The sequence below is a fragment of the Lonchura striata genome, chromosome 16 (genome assembly GCF_050655825.1).
Source record: "Lonchura striata isolate lonStrDom1 chromosome 16, ASM5065582v1, whole genome shotgun sequence".
Lineage (NCBI taxonomy): Eukaryota > Metazoa > Chordata > Aves > Passeriformes > Estrildidae > Lonchura > Lonchura striata.
Window position 1 is genome coordinate 1,586,184 of NC_140718.1, and position 21,119 is coordinate 1,607,302.

The 21,119-nt window shown below is 44.2% G+C and overlaps 2 protein-coding genes and 1 long non-coding RNA gene across 5 annotated transcripts in view; 1 reads left to right on the forward strand and 2 right to left on the reverse strand.

The window, feature by feature from the left end:
* LOC144247902 (uncharacterized) overlaps positions 1–19,822 on the forward strand; it is a 38,878-nt gene extending 19,056 nt beyond the window's left edge. Inside the window, exon 4 of the transcript XR_014958719.1 lies at positions 2,967–19,822. The gene's annotated coding sequence lies outside the window, so the exon portion shown is untranslated. The remainder of the gene's footprint in view (positions 1–2,966) is intronic.
* LOC116184724 (uncharacterized) overlaps positions 1–21,119 on the reverse strand; it is a 53,963-nt gene that overhangs the window by 18,262 nt on the left and 14,582 nt on the right. Inside the window, exons 2-4 of one of the 3 annotated variants that reach the window (XR_014958716.1) lie at positions 20,754–20,891; positions 18,825–18,879; positions 1–11,975 (exon numbers count right to left, since the gene is read on the reverse strand). The exon at positions 1–11,975 is cut by the window's left edge and continues 18,262 nt beyond it. This is a non-coding gene — a long non-coding RNA (uncharacterized LOC116184724). Of the gene's footprint in view, positions 11,976–16,866; positions 21,117–21,119 lie in introns of those variants that run through there. The other 2 variants (XR_014958718.1, XR_014958717.1) reach the window with 2 other exon arrangements.
* Positions 15,167–16,864, reverse strand: LOC146765905 (uncharacterized). The gene has a single exon (XM_085593527.1). The coding sequence runs from the start codon at positions 16,862–16,864 to the stop codon at positions 15,167–15,169; it is 1,698 nt and encodes a 565-aa protein (XP_085449653.1).

Below are 21,119 nucleotides of genomic sequence, written 5' to 3' on the forward strand. Positions count from 1 at the left end.
TGTAGCACTGATGGTATGGTGGGTAGAGGGAACATTTGCTCTGAACATCCACTCCAGCACTGGTAGTCAAGGTGCTAGGAGAAGTTGTGCTTCTGTACCAATCACTTCTGAGGAATCTTGAACTCCTTCATAGGCTGCTAAAATTTCCTTCTCTGTTGGAGTATATTTGGCTTCAGACCCTCTGTAGCTCTGACTCCAGAATCCCAGTGGTTGGCCTCGAGTTTCATCAGGCACCTTCTGCCAAAGGCTCCAGGACAGACCATGGCTCCTGGCTGCAGAGCAGAGCACGTTATTCACATCTGGTCCTGTCCTGACTGGGCCAAGGTCTAATGCATGAGCGATCTCCTGCTAAATCTGGGCAAAGACTTGCTGCTGTTCAGGGCCCCAGTTGAAAGTGTTCTTCTTGCAGGTGACCAGGTAGAGAGGACTCATAATCTGGCTATACTCAGGAATGTGCATTCTACAAAAACCTATGGCGCCTAGAATAGCTTGTGTCTCCTTGTTGGATGATGGAGACATTGCTGTCATCTTGTTGATGACATCTGTGGAAATCTGACACCATCCATCTTGCCACTTCATTCCTAGGAATTCTCTCTCCCTTGACTTTTCTTAATGGCAAAGCCAGCTTCCAGCAGAATCTGGATGATCCTCTCTCCTTTCTCAAATACTTTCCTTGCTGTGTTCCCCCACACAATGATGCCATCGATGTACTGCAGGTGCTCTGGAGCTTCACCCTTTTCCAGTGCAGCTTGGATCAGTCCATGGCAGATGGTGGGGCTGTGCTTCCACCCTGGGGTAGTTGGTTGCAGGTGCACTGCACGCCCCTCCAGGTGAAAGCAAACTGAGGCCTGCCTTTTGCTGCCAGAGGAATGGAGAAAAGCACATTGGCAATATCAATAGTGGCATACCACTTTGCTGCCTTGGACTCCAGCTCGTACTGGAGCTCCAGCATGCGCTTAATGGTGGAGTCACTTAATTCAATGCACGATAGTCCACAGTTACGCACAGGCCAAGTGGGGCTGTTGAAGGGTGAGTGGGTTTTGCTAACCGTCCCTTGGCTCTCCAGCTCATGGATAATTTTGTGGATGGAAACCACAACATCTCGAGTTATCAGCAATGCACTGTCGAAGTGGGAATTGGTACTCGTTGCTCTTCCACCTTCGAGAGTCCTACTGCAGATGGGTTTTCTCATAGTCCAGGCAAGGTGTTCAATTGTTGGACACCCTCTGTCTCTACAGCAGCTATCCCAAATGCCCACCTGAGTATCTTTGGGTCTTTAAAATACCCGCTTCAGAGGTAATCTATGCCCAAAATGCATGGGGCCTCTGGGCCAGTTGCAATAGTGTTTCTTCCACTCATTTCCAGTCAGGCTCACTTCAGCTTCCACCAAGGTAAAATCCTGTGATCCCCCTGTCACTCCAGTGATAGAGACAGATTCTGCCCCTCCATGTCTTGATGGGATTAATGTGCACTGCGCACCAGCATCAACCAAATCTTTATATTTTTGTGGTTCATATGTTGCAGACCAATGAATCCACACAGCCCAAAAACCACGTTTTTCCCTCACCTCTACCTGGCCAGAGGCAGGGCCCCTCTGAGCCTGGTTATTCTTTCCTTAGGCACGTGTCTTAGTGGTTCCTTCAAGGCAATCAAAAATATCATCATCATCATCATATATGGCAGTTCAGTTACGGGCCACTGGATCTGCTTCCCTTTTGCCGGAATTTCCTCTCTGAGTCTTGCCTTCCTTCAATTCATACACCCGTTGTGCCAGAGCAGCAGTAGATTTTCCGTTCCACCTCCTCATGTCTTCTCCACAATCATGCAGGAAGAACCACAGCTCAGCTCATGGGGTGTACCTTCTCTCCCCGTCTGGGCGTCTGCGTTGAATATCAGGGCCTCTAATTTATGCTGCCGAGATTTGGAGAAGGTCCTCTTTAATCTCCTCCCTGAGTCTCTTATGATGCTCCTTTATCTTGTCTTCTAATTTCTGCAGACTTGTTTCCACTGCTGCAATTCTGGCATGTGTTGGGCCATGTACAGCATCTGCATATGCTTGGAGCTTCTTTGCCATATCAAGCATGGTCTCATCCCTCTCATCCCGCTTCATAATTGCTAGAGCAGAAGCATATTCATGTGGCCCAAGCCATACAAGTTTTCACCACATCAAAGATATACATGGTACCAAGTCTGGATTCCTAGTTGTTATGTCATCTGAGAAGATAATCTCTGCCACTGCCGTTTCTCTCAGACATTGGATCCCTTGTTCTATAGTCTTCCACTGAGTCTGCTGCATATAAAGATCATCTGCACACAGGTATCTTTGTGCTACTTTCCAGAACCCGTGCCCAGAGGCTGTGAGGGTTAGCCTCCCTCATCATTCCTTAGCCAATGACAGGATCATTTGACAGGGATCCCAAATGTCTTGCTTCAGTGCTATCCAGAATTATAGCTTTGCCTGCAGCATCCCAAAGACACACCAACCAACTAATTACAGACTCATCAAGTTGTCAAGTGTAATCCTTTCTTAGGCCATGAAGGTCCTCTAGGGAAAAGGACTCAATATTGGCCTCTGATCTGTGCCAGTTGCTTTGACTCCTGATTTTATGTAAGGAGGCATTGAGGGTCCTTCTCCTGCATCATAATCATCATCATCATCCACTGGTCAGTTGGTCTTTTCTGTGCCCTTTCCACTTCTCGTGCTAGTAGCAACAGCCATTGGTTGAGGCTTACAGTCTGGTTTAGCTGCTGGCTTAGGCTCACTGTCTGGTTTAGCTGCTGGCTTCGAGCCTGGGCTGTTGGCTGCAGCCTGAGTGACTGGGATAGCTGCTGATTTATCTCCCTGCTCCCCTTCCTCTGTCTGCTGCCCTATAGTATCTAGCAGGGTGCGATAAGCACATGCCAGGGCCCCAGACCACTGCAATGATCTTTTCCTCCTTAGACTTATCATGGCACTTCTCTTTCAGGTACTTTGCCACCTCAGCTGGGTTCTGAATTTGTTCACATGGAAAGTCCCAGGCTGTGAGAAACTGCATTGAATTGTTTGTTCATCAAAAATATGAAATTAGGATAAAAGGGTGGTGGGGGTCGGGGCATGGAATTTGCAGGCTTGGGCAAGGCTGGTAACCGCAAACAAAGACTGTGAAAGATCTTGCAGGACTGGCTGGAACTGATAACCGCAGCGGAAGGAGATCCATCACCTCCACTTGTCAAACAAACTACTGCTGAGACTGATAACCGCAGTGGAAGGAGATCCATCACCCCCACTTGTGCTGGATAAAAAGGGACTGAAGAGAAGAAAGGTTGTCAGCTTTTGGCGGAGCCAGGCTCCCAGCTGAACCCAGCGCTGTTTTGCTTGCTATTGCTTGCTGTAATTAACAAAATTATTAATTGATCTTAAAAGGCTGAATCAAATTATTTGCCTCAATTTATAACAAATTTGGTGCCGTGACTCAGATCAGAACACCTGGAGAGGAGGTCTCCTGAGGAGGCGCCCCACTGCCTTTGCTTTAACAGTGGCCTTACGGGGACACTCCTCCCCAGACTCCGACCGACAAACCTAAATCCGATAGCAAGCAAGGAACTGCTGGCTACCCCCTTAATCTTTGTGCACGAAGCCCCGGGCGAAGATACCGGATGGTGTAAGTATTTTCCGAAGGACCTGGTGTCCGGAGGAGGCCTGTTCTGGGAGAACGGGACCGCCTGGTCGGGGGTGGGGACCCTGGAGTGTGACGAGTATGGTGTATGAGAGGGAGCCAGCAGCTCGGACTCCCCAAGCAAGTGCGGACCTCATAGTAGTGCGGTTCCCATATCCGGCGACGGACTGGGCCATGAATTGAGGGAAGCAAGTGTGTGTGTGAGAGAAGGTACTCCAGAAGATGGGTCAGAGGAAAAGCAAGCCTGCTGAACCCATGGGTGGGGGAATCCCTGTAAAACTTCCCCATATTCCAGAGGATAGTCCATTAGGCTTGATGATTAAATATTGGAATACCTTTCCTTCTAGGAAGGGAAAAGATAAAGTAAGAATGGCTCATTACTGCATGGAAGTCTGGTGGGGGAAACAAATAAGAGGGGATCAGTTACATTGGCCAGTATTTGGGTCTTTTGAGGATTGGATCTGTCAGGCCTTAAATATTTACGTTAATTCAAAAGAACCCTTTAATCTAGAAGAAAGTGAATAGGCAGCCCTCTGGATAAGAGGAGAGACAAGGGCAAAATTATTTGCTCTCAATATCGAGGGGAAGAAAAAGAGGTCAAAAGAAATTGAATTACCTCCAGGCATTCCCCCTCCCTACATACCGCCACCACCCCCACCTCTTCCATTGCCACCTCCACCGCCACAACCTTTATACGCCCCCTCCCGGAACCTTCGCTAATCGACCACCCGGGTCCCTTGGCACCCACCCAAGAATTATCGGAGAATGAGGGACCGGAAGGTGAAATGTTGGAGGAAAATATCCCTGAGGGTCCTCGGCGAGTAACCCGAAGCCAGACCCAACAAAAGGGAAAGCAAGAATTGGGTATATTTCCCCTTAGAGAGCATGGAATGGGAATGGTGCCTAACCCAAATGCTGCACAACCAGGACAGCCTGCCCAGATTCTAGGAATAGGGTACATATCCGTCCCATTAAACTCGGGGGATGTTAGGGAATTTAAAAAGGAAGTGGGACATTTGTTAGAAGATCCTTTAGGGGTGGCGGAGCGGTTGGATCAATTTTTGGGACCTAATATTTATACTTGGGAGGAGATGCAATCCATGTTAGGGATTTTGTTTTCTGCAGAAGAGAGGAGAATTATCAGAGAAACTGGCATGAGAGTCTGGGATGATGAATATCAGCAGGGACCATTAGCAGATACTAAATGGCCCCTACAGAATCCCCAGTGGAATAATCAAGACCCGTTACACCGTACCCATATGGGCGATTTGCGAAATATAATAATACAGGGAATAAGGAAGGCTGTCCCTCGTGGACAGAATGTACAAAAGGCATTCAAGGAACAACAAAAGAAGGATGAAGATCCAACTGAGTGGTTGGAGAGGCTGAGAAAAGCTTTTCAGTTATATTCAGGGGTGGACCCTAACACTCCTGAAGGAGAGACACTGTTGAAAGTTCATTTTGAAAGTTCATTTTGTGGTAAACTCGTGGGTGGATATTCGAAAGAAGTTGGAAAAGTTAGAAGGGTGGCAAGCAAGGGGGCTGGATGAGTTACTGTAGGGGGCTCAGAAGGTTTATGTTAGGAGGGAGGATGAGAACTACAAGAAGCAGTCTAAGATTATGTTAGCAGCTGTAAGGGAAGGACAAAGGCAATCTCCCCAAAGAAGGGGTGGTGGTCACCCAGCAGGTTTGAGGGGAGCTGGTTGACAGGTGCATGAAGGAAGACAAGGTGGAGGAGATAGGATTGTTTGCTTTTACTGTGGGAAAAAGGGACATATGAAGCGGGAATGCCGACAAAGGATGGCTGATGGAAAGCAGTTTAAGGAAGATTAGGGGTGTCAGGGGCTCTATCTGCTGGGGACAAGAGAAAGAACAGAGCCCCTGGTAAAATTAAAAATAGGTCCCCAGCAGCAAAAATATGAGTTCCTTGTGGACTCAGGGGTGGAAAGATCGACCGTCCAGACCCTTCCCCAGGGGTGTAAGATTTCATCTGAAATAATACAGGTGATTGGAGCCAAAGGGGAACCCTTTGGAGTACCTGTAATCAAGGATGTACTCTTAAAAGTAACTCCAAATTAGGAATTGGGTCATTTTTATTAGTACCAGAAGCAGATTATAATTTACTGGGAAGGGATTTGATGATTGAACTGGGGATAGGTATAGAGATTAGTAAGGGAGAACTGACAGTAAAATTGTGTCCTCTCCGGGCTGAGGATGAGAAAAAGATTAATCCAGCGGTTTGGTACACCCCTGATAGTGTAGGAAAATTAAATATTGAAGCCTTTGAAGTAACTATTAGGAACCCAGAGATACCTGTCAGAATTAGGCAATATCCTATATCTAAGGAGTGGAGGCAAGGACTGAAACCAGAAATAGAAAGGCTTTTAGAAAAGGGACTTTTAGAACCATGTATGTCCCCTTTTAATACCCCCATTTTACCAGTAAAGAAACCCAATGGTAGTTATAGGTTAGTACATGATTTACGGGAAATTAACAAAAGAACCGTTGAAAGGTTCCCCATGGTAGCTAACCCACATACCCTTTTAAGTCAACTTGGCCCAGAAAACCAGTGGTATAGTGTAATAGATCTCAAAGATGCCTTCTGGGCTTGTCCCCTTAAGGAAACTTCTAGAGATTATTTTGCTTTTGAATGGGAAGATCCAGATACACATAGAAAACAACAATTGAGGTGGACAGTTCTTCCCCAGGGGTTTACAGAATCCCCAAATCTGTTTGGACAAGCTTTGGAACAAGTACTAGAAGGTTATTCTTTAGGGGAAGGGATGGTGTTACTACAATATGTGGATGATTTATTAATTGCAGGGAAAGAGGAGAAAAAAGTAAGGGAAGAAAGTATAAAACTCCTAAATTATTTAAGCCTTAAGGGACTTAAAGTCTCTAAGTCAAAATTGCAGTTTGTAGAAGAAGAGGTCAAATATCTCGGGCATTGGTTGACAAGGGGAACCAAGAAATTGGACACTGATAGAATCCAAGGAATACTTTCCCTACAGGCCCCACAGAACAAAAGACAAGTCCGACAGTTACTGGGACTCTTCGGGTATTGCCGACAATGGATCGAAAATTTTAGTGGAAAAGTTAAATTTTTATATGAAAAATTAACTAATGATGGGTTATTGAAATGGAGCACCAATGATGAAGATCAATTAGAAGCATTAAAAACTGAACTAGTCAATGCCCCAGTCCTTAGCATTCCAGATTTAAAGAGATCATTTTACTTATTTATTTGTGCAAATGAGGGAGTAGCATATGGTGTGTTAGCTCAGGATTGGGCTGGAAAAAAGAAACCGGTAGCTTATCTCTCCAAACTCCTGGATCCCGTTAGTCGGGGGTGGCCCACATGCTTACAGGCTATAGTGGCTGCTGCTCTCCTGGTAGAGGAAGCTGGGAAGATAACCTTTGGAAGTGAGCTAAAAGTCTTATCTCCCCATAACATTCGTGGAGTTTTGCAACAGAAGGCTGACAAATGGATAACGGCTGCCAGACTCCTAAAGTATGAAGGCATCCTACTCTCCTCTCCTAAGTTAAGTATAGAAACAACAAGCCTGCAAAACCCAGCCCAGTTTTTATATGGAGAACCAATTACAGAACTAACACATGATTGCTTTCAACAAATAGAGGAACAAACAAAAATAAGGCCGGATCTTGAGGAAGAAGAGCTAGAGGAAGGGACTCGATTGTATGTAGATGGGTCCTCTCGAGTTCTGGAAGGGAAAAGGAAATCCGGGTATGCTATAATAAACATTTAAGACAGTAGAATCTGGTCCCCTTAGCCCCAGCTGGTCAGCCCAGGCATGTGAATTATATGCGGTGTTTAGGGCTCTAAAATTATTGGAAGGGAAAAGTGGGACTATTTTCACTGATTCTAAATATGCCTATGGAGTAGTTCATACTTTTGGAAAAATCTGGGAAGAAAGGGGACTTATTAACTCACAGGGAAAGAGGCTGGTACATAAAGAATTGATTTGGCAGGTATTACAAGCCTTGAGGAGGCCAGAGAAAATAGCCATTGTCCATGTAAAAGGACATCAAGCAGGGATTGGAAATTTGATACGAGGAAACAATTTGGCAGACCAGGAAGCGAAACGAGCAGCCCTGATGAATTTAAAGCCATGTACAGGGCTTGTCACAAGGAGAGAGGATTGCTGACTTAGAAGATCCACCGTGTTGGGTTTGCTGGAAATACTATGGGATAGACTCAATAAAATGTGCCTGTGATACCCCTCGAAAGAAACATTGCTGGTGTCATGGACCTATTGATTACATACTAGCCTTCACTGTGCAAGAAAAGGAGAAATTAGGCCAGATGGGGATAAGAGAAAAAGAGGAAGGCAAATGGGTATTGCCCGACGGGCGGGAAGTACACCCAAAAGGGATGGCAATGAGGGTCCTACAAGCAATCCATGAGAAAACCCACTGGGGTACACAAGCTCTGGTTGATCAATTTGCTATAAAATATATGTGTATAGGAGTCTATAACCTTGCAAAACAGGTAACTCAACAGTGTTTAACTTGTCAAAAAGTGAATAAACAACAACTGAGAGAAAGACCAATGGGCGGCAGGGAACTAGCACAAAGACCCTTCTCACACATACAAGTAGATTTTACAGAATTGCCGAAAGTGGGGAGATATAAATATCTATTGGTACTGGTAGACCATTTAACCCATTACGTGGAAGCCTATCCTACTGCCCGAGCCATCTCAAACACCGTAGTAAAAGTGTTACTAGAACAAATTATTCCCCGATGTGGATTAATTGAATATTTAGACTCAGATAGGGGACCTCATTTCACTTCTAAGGTCGCAAAAGATGTTTTAATGGCCTTAGGAACCCAGTGGAAATATCACACTCGTGGCATCCACAGAGCTCGGGGAGAGTGGAAAGGATGAACGGGGAGATAAAAAAACAACTGACAAAATTGATGCTAGAAACCAAGATGTCATGGGTCAAATGTTTGCCTCAGGCTTTATTAAATATTCGAACTCAACCCCGAACTGATGTAGGAATCTCCCCATTTGAAATGCTATTTGGAATGCCTTATGATATGGAAGCCCCTACAGACCATCCGTGCTTGAAGGATTCCCAGATTAAGCATTATATCATACAAATTATGAGCCGAAGGCAGGAATTGAGGGAAAAAGGGATGTTGACACAGAGGCCACCTTTAGACATTACAATACATAAAATCAAACCAGGGGACAACGTGCTTATTAAATCCTGGAAAGAAAATTCTTTAACCCCACGTTGGGAAGGCCCCTTTGTTGTTCTGCTTACCACAGGAACTGCGATATGGACAGCCGAGAAGGGGTGGACACATGCCAGTCGAGTTAAAGGTCCGATCACCACAGATGACCAGTGGAAAGTGACCAGCCTGCCTGGGGATTTGAAGGTTACTATTAAGAAAAACCGATGAACTCTGTGTGTACCATTCAAGTTGATCACAAAGGGGAACAAAAGGGATATGATTACCTGCTTGTTAGTGATTATTTGATAATTTGTAATAAGGTAGATTGTGATTGTTATCCTTTTGTGTGCTTTGCGTGTAAAGTTTGCCAAGAACGGTGGTGGGTCCATTGCCAAAAGGGGAGGCCGCCAACTGGGGTCTGTACGGAATGCTATAAGGCTGAACGAAAGTTAACCAAAATTGTGTTAAAATTAGGGGAATTGGAAAAACAGTGGGTTCGTTTTGAGTCTGAGGATTGGTGGAAAATATACACAAAAGGAGTGCATCCAGGAAACTTTTGTTTCCATACTAACGAACCCACTCCATTTGTTGCCCAAATTATAAAAGGGTGTTGTCGGAGGGAACTAAAGGGGGTCCCGTGTGACCCACCCCCAGTCAAGGATAAAAATAGGGAACAGTGCGAAGTTAGGCAGGAGCAGGGGAAGGGACGCCCAGGCGAGTACCGCTGCTGCCGAGAAGATGGTTCACTGTGGAAAAAATGACGGGAGACAAGTCCATTCTATAATGTCAACAAGTCTCAGTTTATTTCAAGCACACATGTATAGTTATACCCGTTATAATGAAGCTCATGCATATTGCAAAATTTAAGCTCATCATTGGTGTATGAAAAACAGGTCAACCCCGCCTTTGGAGCTTTCTAAGCTTGCTTTGTTTTCCCTTACATTTATCTTTTTGCTGAACATTCTACTGTTGGGAACCAGCTTAGCCAAGGACATAAGATATTATTGCTACATCTGCTATTGCTGCACTGTGCAATTTTCAGCTACTGCTTCACTAACTGCACGTAGTCATGTCCTTTCTCACGAAGCCATTCTTCCACAAAACTCTCCATATTTCCCCCGTTTTTGTTTTGGACCATTAAGTTAGTTGTCCACATCTTTTGAACCATGCGTTCCACCAGCTTCTGAAGACAGTTAAACAGGCAGGGCAAAATCAGCAAGAGTAGTAAAACAACAATCAAGATTCCTACTGCATACATGATAAAAGTTCTTAGCCAAGGACCAATCCCTAAACTTTTAAGCCATTCTTCTATCCCCAGACCATCTTCTTCTTTTAATTGATGAAGGCCCTGTTGTAGTTCTTTAATCTTAGCATGTATTGATACAGAATGATCAGAGAGATTCATGCAACACATTCCTTCAAATTCCTCACATCCATGTCCCTGGGCTAACAACAAAAAATCAATGGCTGCTCTGTTCTGCAGTACAGCATGATTTACACTTTGTACATCCATAGCAAGCATAGATAAAACCTCTGATGTTTTGTTAAGTTCATCTTTAGTCCAGCATCCCAATTGTTCAGCTAACACCATAGCCTTTTTGGCAGCTCCTCCTGGTAACAGGGTTGCCACTATTACCTGTTTTAAAGTATTCCAAAATTGAGGTTGTCCAACCTGATCACATTTTAAGTCATGCACATCACGCCTCTTCCTTGTCTTCCCTAGTCTGTCCCATTGCATTAGCAATGATATATTAGGATGGAACAATGCTAGTTTTCCTAGGTAACAGGGTCCCCCTTGTGGTTTTACCGGAATTCCATTCCAAGCTCTATCTCCACAAATCAAAAACACACCCTTTGGCAACCTTAAGGGTTTGATTATCTTGGAACCATCACAGTTAGAATATAACTGAGATGATACCCTTTCTGAGTCCAGTGAAGAGTCCAGAGAAGCCCATTTGTCTCTTGGGTTATTTACACTCTGCAAATTCAATGGAACAAAGATAAACCATCCTCCTGTTGAAACATTCCCTAAACTAGCATTAGCACTTCCAAAGAGATCTAATTCCTCTGGTGGAGATTGCAATGTTTCTTTAAGTGACAGTATCAACAAACATTGCCTATAGCCATCTCTTTGAGCTTCTGTATAACCAATATTCTTGTCTGGCCCTTTCACCTTTGCAAAATTCTTGCAAAGCGTCTGATTCCTTATCAACCCACAAAATTCCTCTGGTCTCCAGACAGGAACACCTGTTAGGCAGGTACGAAATGGATTTGTCACTCCTCCCAAGCTAAGGCATAGTGAACTTTGATTAGTCATGTTAGCCAAGGTTACCCAAATATTTTCTCTGGGCTGATTAAATTCTATTAGTCCATGACAAAGATTAGTCAAAAGAACAAGATAGATTATCCACCTTATCGCTCTCATGATTTCTTCTGCTTGGATTTTAATTTTAATGTCTGCACATATTTAATAAGCTTATCTAATTCTATGTCTGGATTTCCTACTACTGGTTTTCCTAAATAAGATCTTATAGATACCTTCACTTGCTTTTGACACCTTGTTGATAAAATTTTTGAATTTGCTTGCTTAATTAATCTATCACAAGCGTGTTCTGCTTCCCACCTATAAAAAGCTAATATCTTTTGTTCTGGTGCTTCAAATAACTGTAAAGCTATAGCAACTCCTAAGCCTGTGTCTCGTATTAAATCTCTCTGCCAAGAATCTCCTCATTTTTGAAAGTCACAATGTTTACACCAAAAATGTCGTTTTAAAAATACTTGATCTTCCCAGTATGTTTTTCCACAACCCCCACAAACAAAAGCAATCCAACTGTTACAATTAAAATTCCCACAACTAAGACACTCAGGATTCTTTGGTCCTGGAATATGAACAGTCTGTAAAGCCTCAATAGCTGTAACAATTGCCGTAAAAGTTAACTCTGAAGGCAAAAATTGATCAGTCACTGGGGAAAGTCCTCTTATCTCTTGAAGAATAGGTCCCACTGTGCGAATCAGCTTTTCTTCAATTCTCCTCTGGTCCTGATCTGTCAGGCGAGCTAAGAGACAACTCATCCAGAGCTGGTTTGGTCCACTTTGCTGGCACCCAGAGTGAACCTGTAGGGGTGGAAACACAAAGATATCCCCTTCCCCAATATAGGACCTTTGCTGGGTTCTGCCAAATACCTGTTTTAGGGTCCCTATACCTGACCCATACTTCTTTGCCCTTTTTTCTCATTTCTTTTTGTCCATAATGTACCATTGCAGGTGGTGCCTCTGAATCCCCAAATACACACAAATGATTAAGAACAAAGAGCACTTTCATTAATCTTTCCTGAACATCTCCAATCTCTCTATGTTTTTCCAGATATCTCTTCAAGGTTCCATTTGCCCTTTCTACAATTTCTTGTCCAGTGGGAGAATGTGCTATTCCTGTAATGTGCTTAATTCCCCATGATTTTAAAAATCTATTCACCCTGCCACCAATGTCTGCAGGACCATTGTCTGTCTTGATCTGCTTTGGCACTCCCATTACTGCAAAGCAACTACATAAATGCCTTATAACATGTAATGCTTTTTCTCCAGCTTGAGCTGTTGCCCAGATGTATTTACTATATGTATCTATAGTAACATGAACATATTTCAAGCGACCAAAACTATTTACATGAGTAACATCCATCTGCCAGAGTTCATTAGATGAAAGACCTCGTGGGTTAACTCCCCATCCCATGCCATGACCCCCATTATGATGACTACAGGTAGAACAAGCTCTCACTATAGCAGTGGCATCGGCATGGGATATTCCAAACTCCCATTGTAACCCTTTTGCGTTCTGATGAAACATAGAATGTGCCTCCCTAGCAAGCATTTGCCCTGATAAAGGAGAAGTTTGAGTCACTGTGACGAGCTTATCTGCCCGAGCATTACCCTCTCCTAAACCAATTTCCCATTTGTGACTTCTTATATGAATGATAGCATAAGGATGTTCTCAGATTTTTACTGCTTTTTGAAGTTGTATGAACAGTTCAAATAGTCTCTGATTTCGTACTTCCTTGATAGCAGCGTCCTCTATTCTTTCCACGACACCAACTACATACAAGGAATCTGTAACAATATTCAAAGGCCTCTTCAGGACTGTTAGAGCCCATACCACAGCTGCTAACTCCAAGGTCTGAAGGGTATCTGAATCATTTGCAGTAAGAATTTCATGATTCCAGACTCCCTGCTCCTGCCACGTAATTGCTGCTGTTCTTGACCTCTTCCCTGCATCTGTGTATGCCGTTATTGCACCAGGAATCGGCTCCTTTTCTCGCTGTGGCCGAACCATCCAACTCAATTTTCCAATCCACTGTAATGGAGGATTTTTAATACTTTCAGTTATGACAGCACCTCCTATTCCTAGCAGAGCTTCTTGCAATTCTTCACTTTTGACCAAATACCATTGTAAAGAGTCCTTTTTCATAGGAATCTGTATTAGTTCAGGCTCTCGCCCATCAACCTGCAAAATTCTCTCACGGCCTCGTTTTATCAAAGCTGCTAACAGTTCAATTTTTTGAATTAAAGTTTTTGTTTGCTGAAGTGGAGGGGATAGCCATTCCAACACCCTTATCTCCCCCGTTTTTGTTTCTAGCTGTGTTAAAGCTCCCAGCAAATGTTTTTCACCACACCATATAGTGAGATTAAGCGGGATTCCCAGTATTTGCCGATGTACACGACCCTGAACCACACAGTCTGTAATTTGCTGAAGAGTTCTTTTCTGCTGAGGATTAAGGGTCACTGGTGCTGTTGGGTCTGTGCCCTTCAATAAGGGTCTAAGAGAATCCAACAGTTCATTTGGAAGGCCCACTATAGGTTTAAGCCATTGTAAATCACCTCGTAATTTCTGAGCATCATTTAAAGTAACAATCTGTGTTTTCAGTTCTAATTTCTGAGGTGTTACCAAACTTTGAGACAATGTCCATCCCAAGTATTTCCAAGGAGAAGTTAACTGTATTTTCTCTGGGGCCACAACAAGCTTAAAACGTCCCAGCAAGTTTTGTACATGTTTAACCTGTTGACTTGTAAATGACTTAGGCTGAGCAATCAAAATATCATCCATATAGTGATAAATGATAGCTTGTGGCCACTGTTGCCTCAATGGTTGTAATGCAGAATCTACGTAAAGTTGACATAAAGTAGGGTTGTTACGCATACCCTGAGGCAAAACCGTCCATTCAAATCTTTGATCTGGACCTTCTCTGTTCAGAGCTGGCAAAGTAAATGCAAAACGCTTTGTATCCCTGTCATGCAAAGCTATTGTGAAAAAGCAATCTTTGAGATCTATTATCAAGAGAGGCCATCCTTCAGGTAACATTGCTGGATTAGGCAGACCTGGCTGTAGAGCACCCATTGGCTCCATCTGTTTATTAACCTCCCGCAAGTCATGTAGCAAGCGATATTTCCCTGACTTTTTCTTTATCACAAAGATAGGGGTATTCCAAGGACTTGTAGATAATTTCAGATGCCCTTGTTGATATTGTTCAGTGACCAAGGCATGAGCATGTTGCAGACTTTCCCTTTCTAAAGGCCATTGCTTTACCCATATAGGCTCATCACTTTTCCAAATTATGGGAATCGGGAAAGTCCAAGCAATGGCTATTATCCCAAAGGGTGCTCATTTGTCAGGACAACCCCTAACTGTGTCAAAATGTCTCGCCCAACTAGGCATTGCACCGTAGGTGGTAATTGAACAACAGAAAATATTGCCTTTATGACTTTACCATCTATTGAGACAGTAAGAGGTGGCGAGCGACTTGCAAGAGTTAAACCTCCAACTCCTGTTACTGCTGTAGCAGCTGGCTGTAAAGGCCAATGTGCAGGCCAACACTGTGGTGCAATAATACTTGAATCAGCACCCGTGTCCAGCAAACCTGTAAGCATACATTTTTGTCCCTTATATTCCAACAAAACCTCTTTTCTTGGTCTGTCATTCAGATCCAAAGTTAATAGAGTCAGGCCTCCTGTAGATCCAAATCCATCTCCCCCACGGCTTTTCCGTGAGGATACAGCCTTAGTAACTTGCTCCAGAGGAACCAATTGAGCAATCCTTTGTCCTTTATTAATCCGAATAGGAGGAAATGGAGTATGAACCATAATCATAATTTCACCAGTATAGTCTGCATCAATGACACCAGGCAGCACAAATAATCCAAGCATAGAGGCCGATGATCTTCCCAATAACAAAGCTCCCATTGTCCTGCCCTCTATTATAATAGGTCCATTAATTCCAGTGGGGACCTTCTGTGGCTGTGGTGTCATTAAAGTCACTTCTACTGCGGCTGCCAAGTCCATCCCGAGGCTCCCTCTTGTGGCTGGACGCAAGGTGTCGCTGTTGGACAAGCTGGAGCAGCTATTTGTGTCGGAGCGCGGCTGCTCTTGTTCGCGCTGTTTCGGGCGTTTCCCGGTCTCCTCTTACAGGCAGCAATGTTATGAGTATCCGATTTGCACTTAGGACACCATATTCCAGCAGCAGAGCATTCTCGCCGAATGTGTCCTGTCCCTCCACATCGGAAACATCTCATACGGCTGCCGTAAACATTTCCCTGGGTTGCTACTGACGCTTGGAGGGGTGCAAGAGCAGCTAACACTTGTGTCTGTGAAGCTTTTGCCTGCTCTTTTAATCCCTCCCCCAGCTCTTTAATAGCCTCAACTAAAAATGCCTGCTGCCCCGTTGGTATAGTAGCCATCCTCTCTAATGCATCTTCTATAGTCCAATTAGCTCCTAATGTGTTTAGCACACTCCTTGTAGAAGCATTACAATTTTGCAAAGCACACTGCTTCAACAATGATCCACGCATAAACTCAGGCACTCCAGCTCTCTCTATTGCTGCCGCTGCCTTATCAATAAATGCTCCAAAAGTCTCATCCCTTCCTTGTTTAATTCCCATATACGCTGGCAAACCTCCTGGGTCTTTCACCTTATCTATAGCCCTTTGAGCTAGTCGCATTGCCTCTCGACACTTCTCAGGTCCTAGCATAGCTTGTGCCTCAGTGCGAAAATATGGTCCTAAGCCCATCAATTCATCCATAGTTACTCCATGAAGAGGATCTCCAGGCTGTCTTTGTATAGCTACAGCTTCATTAACTTCTGCCTGCCAATGTGCACCAAACAAAAGCCTCTGATGTGGCGAGAAAATAAGCTTAGCAAGACTTCTACAATCTCCTGGTAGCAATATATTAGTACTCCAAACATAATCCAATATCTGCCTAGCCGGTTCACTAGTAACTCCAAATTGACTCACTGTAGCTCGCAACTGTGACAACAACTTCCAATCTAACGGTGTAATCTGAGCTGTTAACCCCCCGCCTGCCTGCTGCTGAAAAATTACAGGACAAGCCAGTTCTGTTGCTAGTTCCAAAGCCTGCCCATCTCCTTTGTCCAGCTCCTCTCTTGCCAAAGTCGCCCAAACTTCCCTCCGTTCCCTGGCCAGAGCCTCCGTTAGGTCAGACTCTGCCCTAGGGATCGGCTTACTGGCAGACAAACTTTGACGAACTGTCGATTTCTGTTCTGAGGGGGCTGGAGGAGCCGTGGGCTCACAACGCAACTCTGTTTCCATGTCCTCAGACACAGGTCGCAATGGAGGTAACTCCACTGTAGACACAGCAGGTGGCATGGAAACACCAGGCAACCAATCCTCCCCACTAAAACCTCTATTTTTCTCTAGTGCTGAAGTTCTCTGCTCGGCAGCTTTCTTGTCTGCCTGATGTTGTAATAATTCATTGTGAACTACCTTCCACCACTTTCCCAACTTTTTAGCTGTCTTATCATCATCTAAAACTTCCTCCCATAGTTTATCCCCAAACTTACGCCACTCAGACAACTCATGTACTGTATGAGGATTTACAAAGAACCCCTTAGAATACCCATATGTTAATAACCCTGGCAGATCTTTTTGCAAATCAATGCCTTTAATCTGCCTTCTCTGCAAGAATGCAGTAAATAAATCATATGCTGCTTGCCTCTCCATACCTATATTGTCAGCGCTGTTGCAGCCCTCCGAGGTTGTCGGCAGCACGTATCGGCCAGGCTTGCCTCTGCAGTCACCTGGGGCACGGTGCACTCTATTTCAATTCAGCACTTTTGCCGTCCTGGCTGCATCAGGACCCGAACCCTTTTTCGTCACTCCACCGTGGCGCCTATCACGTCGGGGTCACCATTTTGTGGAAAAAATGACGGGAGACAAGTCCATTCTATAATGTCAACAAGTCTCAGTTTATTCCAAGCACACATGTATAGTTATACCCGTTATAATGAAGCTCATGCATATTGCAAAATTTAAGCTCATCATTGGTGTATGAAAAACAGGTCAACCCCGCCTTTGGAGCTTTCTAAGCTTGCTTTGTTTTCCCTTACATTTATCTTTTTGCTGAACATTCTACTGTTGGGAACCAGCTTAGCCAAGGACATAAGATATTATTGCTACATCTGCTATTGCTGCACTGTGCAATTTTCAGCTACTACTTCACTAACTGCACGTAGTCATGTCCTTTCTCACGAAGCCATTCTTCCACAAAACTCTCCATAGTTCACCTCGCGGCTTGAAGCAACCGGGTCAGCGAGCGAGGCAGAGGGGAAAAAGCCAGGTCCCCCCGCAATGGAATAATGCTGAAATGCTCCAACTATTGCCAACCGAGTACTAGGTTCCCCTGGACAACCCGTCTGATTGCCTCTGAAACACCAAAAAGGCAACAAACCCAAAAAGGGAAAACAGGATATTATGCCATAAAAACAAGGTCAGGACCCCACCCTTATTGGCAGATTATAAGTATTTTAATGCTTTGTATTATACATAAAGGGGAGGGTTCCCCGGCTCTGCACCAGCCCTTTAAGTGGACGCTAACTGGAATAGATGGCAGGGTAATTCGGAGTCAGATAACATCTGGACCCCCTATTTTTACCCCACAGATATGTGAACTAGCCCCTGTAGAGCCCTGTTTTAATACCGCAGGATTTTACATGTGTCCAGCATCGAACCCAGGAAAGGGGTATTGCAATTACCCTGGAGAATATTTCTGTGGGTACTGGGGGTGTGAAACAATAGCCTCAGACTGGCAGGCAGCAGGAGATAAATTTCTTAAAGTATCATGGGGACCCTATGGGTGTACACCTCCACAAAAGGATTCTAGTGGTGCCTTCCTGGGCGGGTGGAAAGGGAGTTGCCAATTTGTGCATTTAAACATAACTGAGCCCATAGACCCAGGATAGATGTTGGGAAGATCATGGGGCTTTCGATATTTGGAACCTGGAAAAGACAGAGGGAGCGTATTTATCATAAAGAAGGGGCCTGTACCAGCAGAGACACAGGCTGTGGGCTCTAATCCTGTAATAGCTGGAGATTTAACAGCTAGGAACCTGATAACGGATAGCCAAACTACAACTCCTACAACACCGCCAAGTGGGGATTCCCGGTTTAACACTCTCTGGAAGTTAGTTGAGGGAGTATATAAAGTCTTAAATGCTACTCAGCCAGAATTAACAGAACACTGTTGGCTCTGCTTTGATATTAGGCCTCCATTTTACGAAGCTGTAGGGATATCTGAAAAAGCGAGACGTCTTAATGGTAGCAATCCCCCGCAATGTAATTGGAAAGATTCCCGGGGTAAAGGAATGACTTTGGCTTCAATAACAGGAAGGGGATGATGTAGAATACCCACACACCTGGAATATTTATGTGAGATTGTTACTAAAGCTAAACAGGAAGATATTCCAGCTAAATGGCTAGTTCCCGCTAAAAACACCATGTGGATCTGCTCAAAAGGAGGATTCACCCCCTGCATTTCCTTAGAAATATTTAATGAAACCTCTGACTATTGTATACAGGTAGCTGTGATTCCAAAAATTATCTATCACCCCAACGAAAATATGTATAATGTAAAAAACATCCCAAAACACCATATACAAAAACGAGAGCCTTTGACTGCACTTACAGTGGCAGTTTTAATGCTTGCAGGGGGAGCAGGTGTCGGTACAGGAGTAGCCTCCCTAGTAAAACAAACAAAGGAGTTTAATTCCCTGAGGATTGCTGTAGACAAAGATTTGTAACGTATAGAACAATCAATATCAGCATTAGAAAAATCAGTAAGGTCCTTATCGGAAGTAGTTCTGCAGAATAGAAGAGGACTAGATCTGTTATTCTTACAACAGGGAGGACTGTGTGTGGCCCTCCGGGAAGAATGTTGTGTCTATGCAGACCACACTGGGGTGCTATGAGACACCATGACAAAACTGAAAGCAGGACTTGAGAAAAGGGAAAGAGAGACCCAGCAGAGCTGGTATGAGACCTGGTTTAATCACTCTCCTTGGTTAACTACCTTGCTATCTACAATTGCGGGTCCTTTAATATTATTAGTGTTAGGATTAACATTTGGCCCATGTATATTCAACAAGGTAATTGGAATAGTAAAAAGAAGATTAGAAGCAGCACACCTGATGCTAATCAAAGCCAAATATGAAACTCTCCCTGGAGATCCTGAGGTAGAAGATACTTTGATTCTAGCCCACCAAGAAATAAAACGATTTGATGAACAAAATGATAAAAGATGAAATGGGGAATGTGAGAAACTGCATTGAATTGTTTGTTCATCAAAAATATAAAATTAGGATAAAAGGGTTGGGGGGTTGGGGCATGGAATTTGCAGGCTTGGGCAAGGCTGGTAACCGCAAACAAAGATTGTGAAAGATCTTGCAGGACTGGCTGGAACTGATAACCGCAGTGGAAGGAGATCCATCGCCTCCACTTGTCAAACAAACTACTGCTGGGACTGATAACCATAGTGGAAGGAAACCCATCACCCCCACTTGTGCTGGATAAAAAGGGACTGAAGAGAAGAAAGGTTGTCAGCTTTTGGCGGAGCCAGGCTCCCAGCTGAACCCAGCACTGTTTTGCTTGCTATTGCTTGCTGTAATTAATAAAATTATTAATTGATCTTAAAAGGCTGAATCAAATTATTCGCCTCAATTTATAACACAGGCTATAGGGTCAGAAAATTCCTTTAATATTTGGCCCATATCCTCCCATTTCCCACACCACTCAGGATTTCTCACACCTAGGTATACTCCTGGGTCAGAGGTCTCTTCAGCCCCTCTAGAAATCTCAGTCCTCATTCTAGAGAGACTGCAGACTGTATAGAGAAAGCTTACCAGATTAAACACCAGGAAGATGGTTTCTTTAACAGTCAGGGGAAACACAACATTCTCCAATAGGGAGGTAACAAATTCAGAGGAGAAGAAGGAAAGCAAAGGCTGAAAAACCTCATCCCCTGCTTGTCCTCTAACAAACTGGCTGTACAACCAAAACCATGAACCATACATTGCTGGAACAGACTCCAGCACCTTTATAAACCCCCTGCAAGCCATGACACCCAAGCCCAGCCCAATGGATATTCTGGTCAGTGCCCCTCTGCTGCAAAAACTGTGTATTAGGGACAATACCAGAGCTATTTCTGGATAAGAAAAGAAACCTAGGAACCATAGAGGTATGATGACCTCAAAAAACACTAGGGACCAGAAACACATGCAAGCCTCCACCCAAGAGATAATATGAATTCAGAGAACATAGCTACTAACTGCTCTATACCAACACCAAATAATTGCAATCAAAATACAATTAAAACAGAGTTTTTTCCACTTTCTCAAGCCCCACATTGTACACAAAATATTTGTCCTGGGTTAGGGCAAATTTGGGAGAAAACCTCCAGGAGGAGCCCCACCAGACAGCAAACCCCCATGGCCCCTCTCCCCCACCTGGTCTAGAAAGAATTTACTTAGAGAGAAGTGGAAAAAAAGTGTCAGTTTATTTAACAGACAGAAACACTCCCTGGCACAAGAACAACACCAGATGACAAAAACTCTTTCACCACTCTGAAGAGATGACAAATTCAGAAAGTCTCTCCTGGGAGTGGTCATCCAGTTCTCGGTCTCCGGCGCTGGGGATGGCTGCTGCAGGTCACAAAACACAGGTTCTTGGTGCTTCTCAGTGTTTCTCAGGTCCCAGTCTGGAGCAGGTTCAAATGGTATTCAGGAAAGGGAAAGAAAAAACAGCCCAGGGGAAAAAAAATGGAGTGCCTAGCTAAACAAACTAATAAGCAAAGCAAGCGCAAAAGCAAAAAAGCAGGAGTGAGAGCAAAGCAAAAGCAAGCCAGGAAGCAAGTAAGCAAGCCCTATCCTCTCTCCTAGACACAGACCTTAGGGGGAGGTGAGCCTGCTGATAACAAGACAAAACA

Coding starts and splice junctions, on each gene's coding strand:
- LOC146765905 (XM_085593527.1), bottom strand. CDS start 16,864: ATGGAGAGGCAAGCAGCATATGATTTATTTACTGCATTCTTGCAGAGA.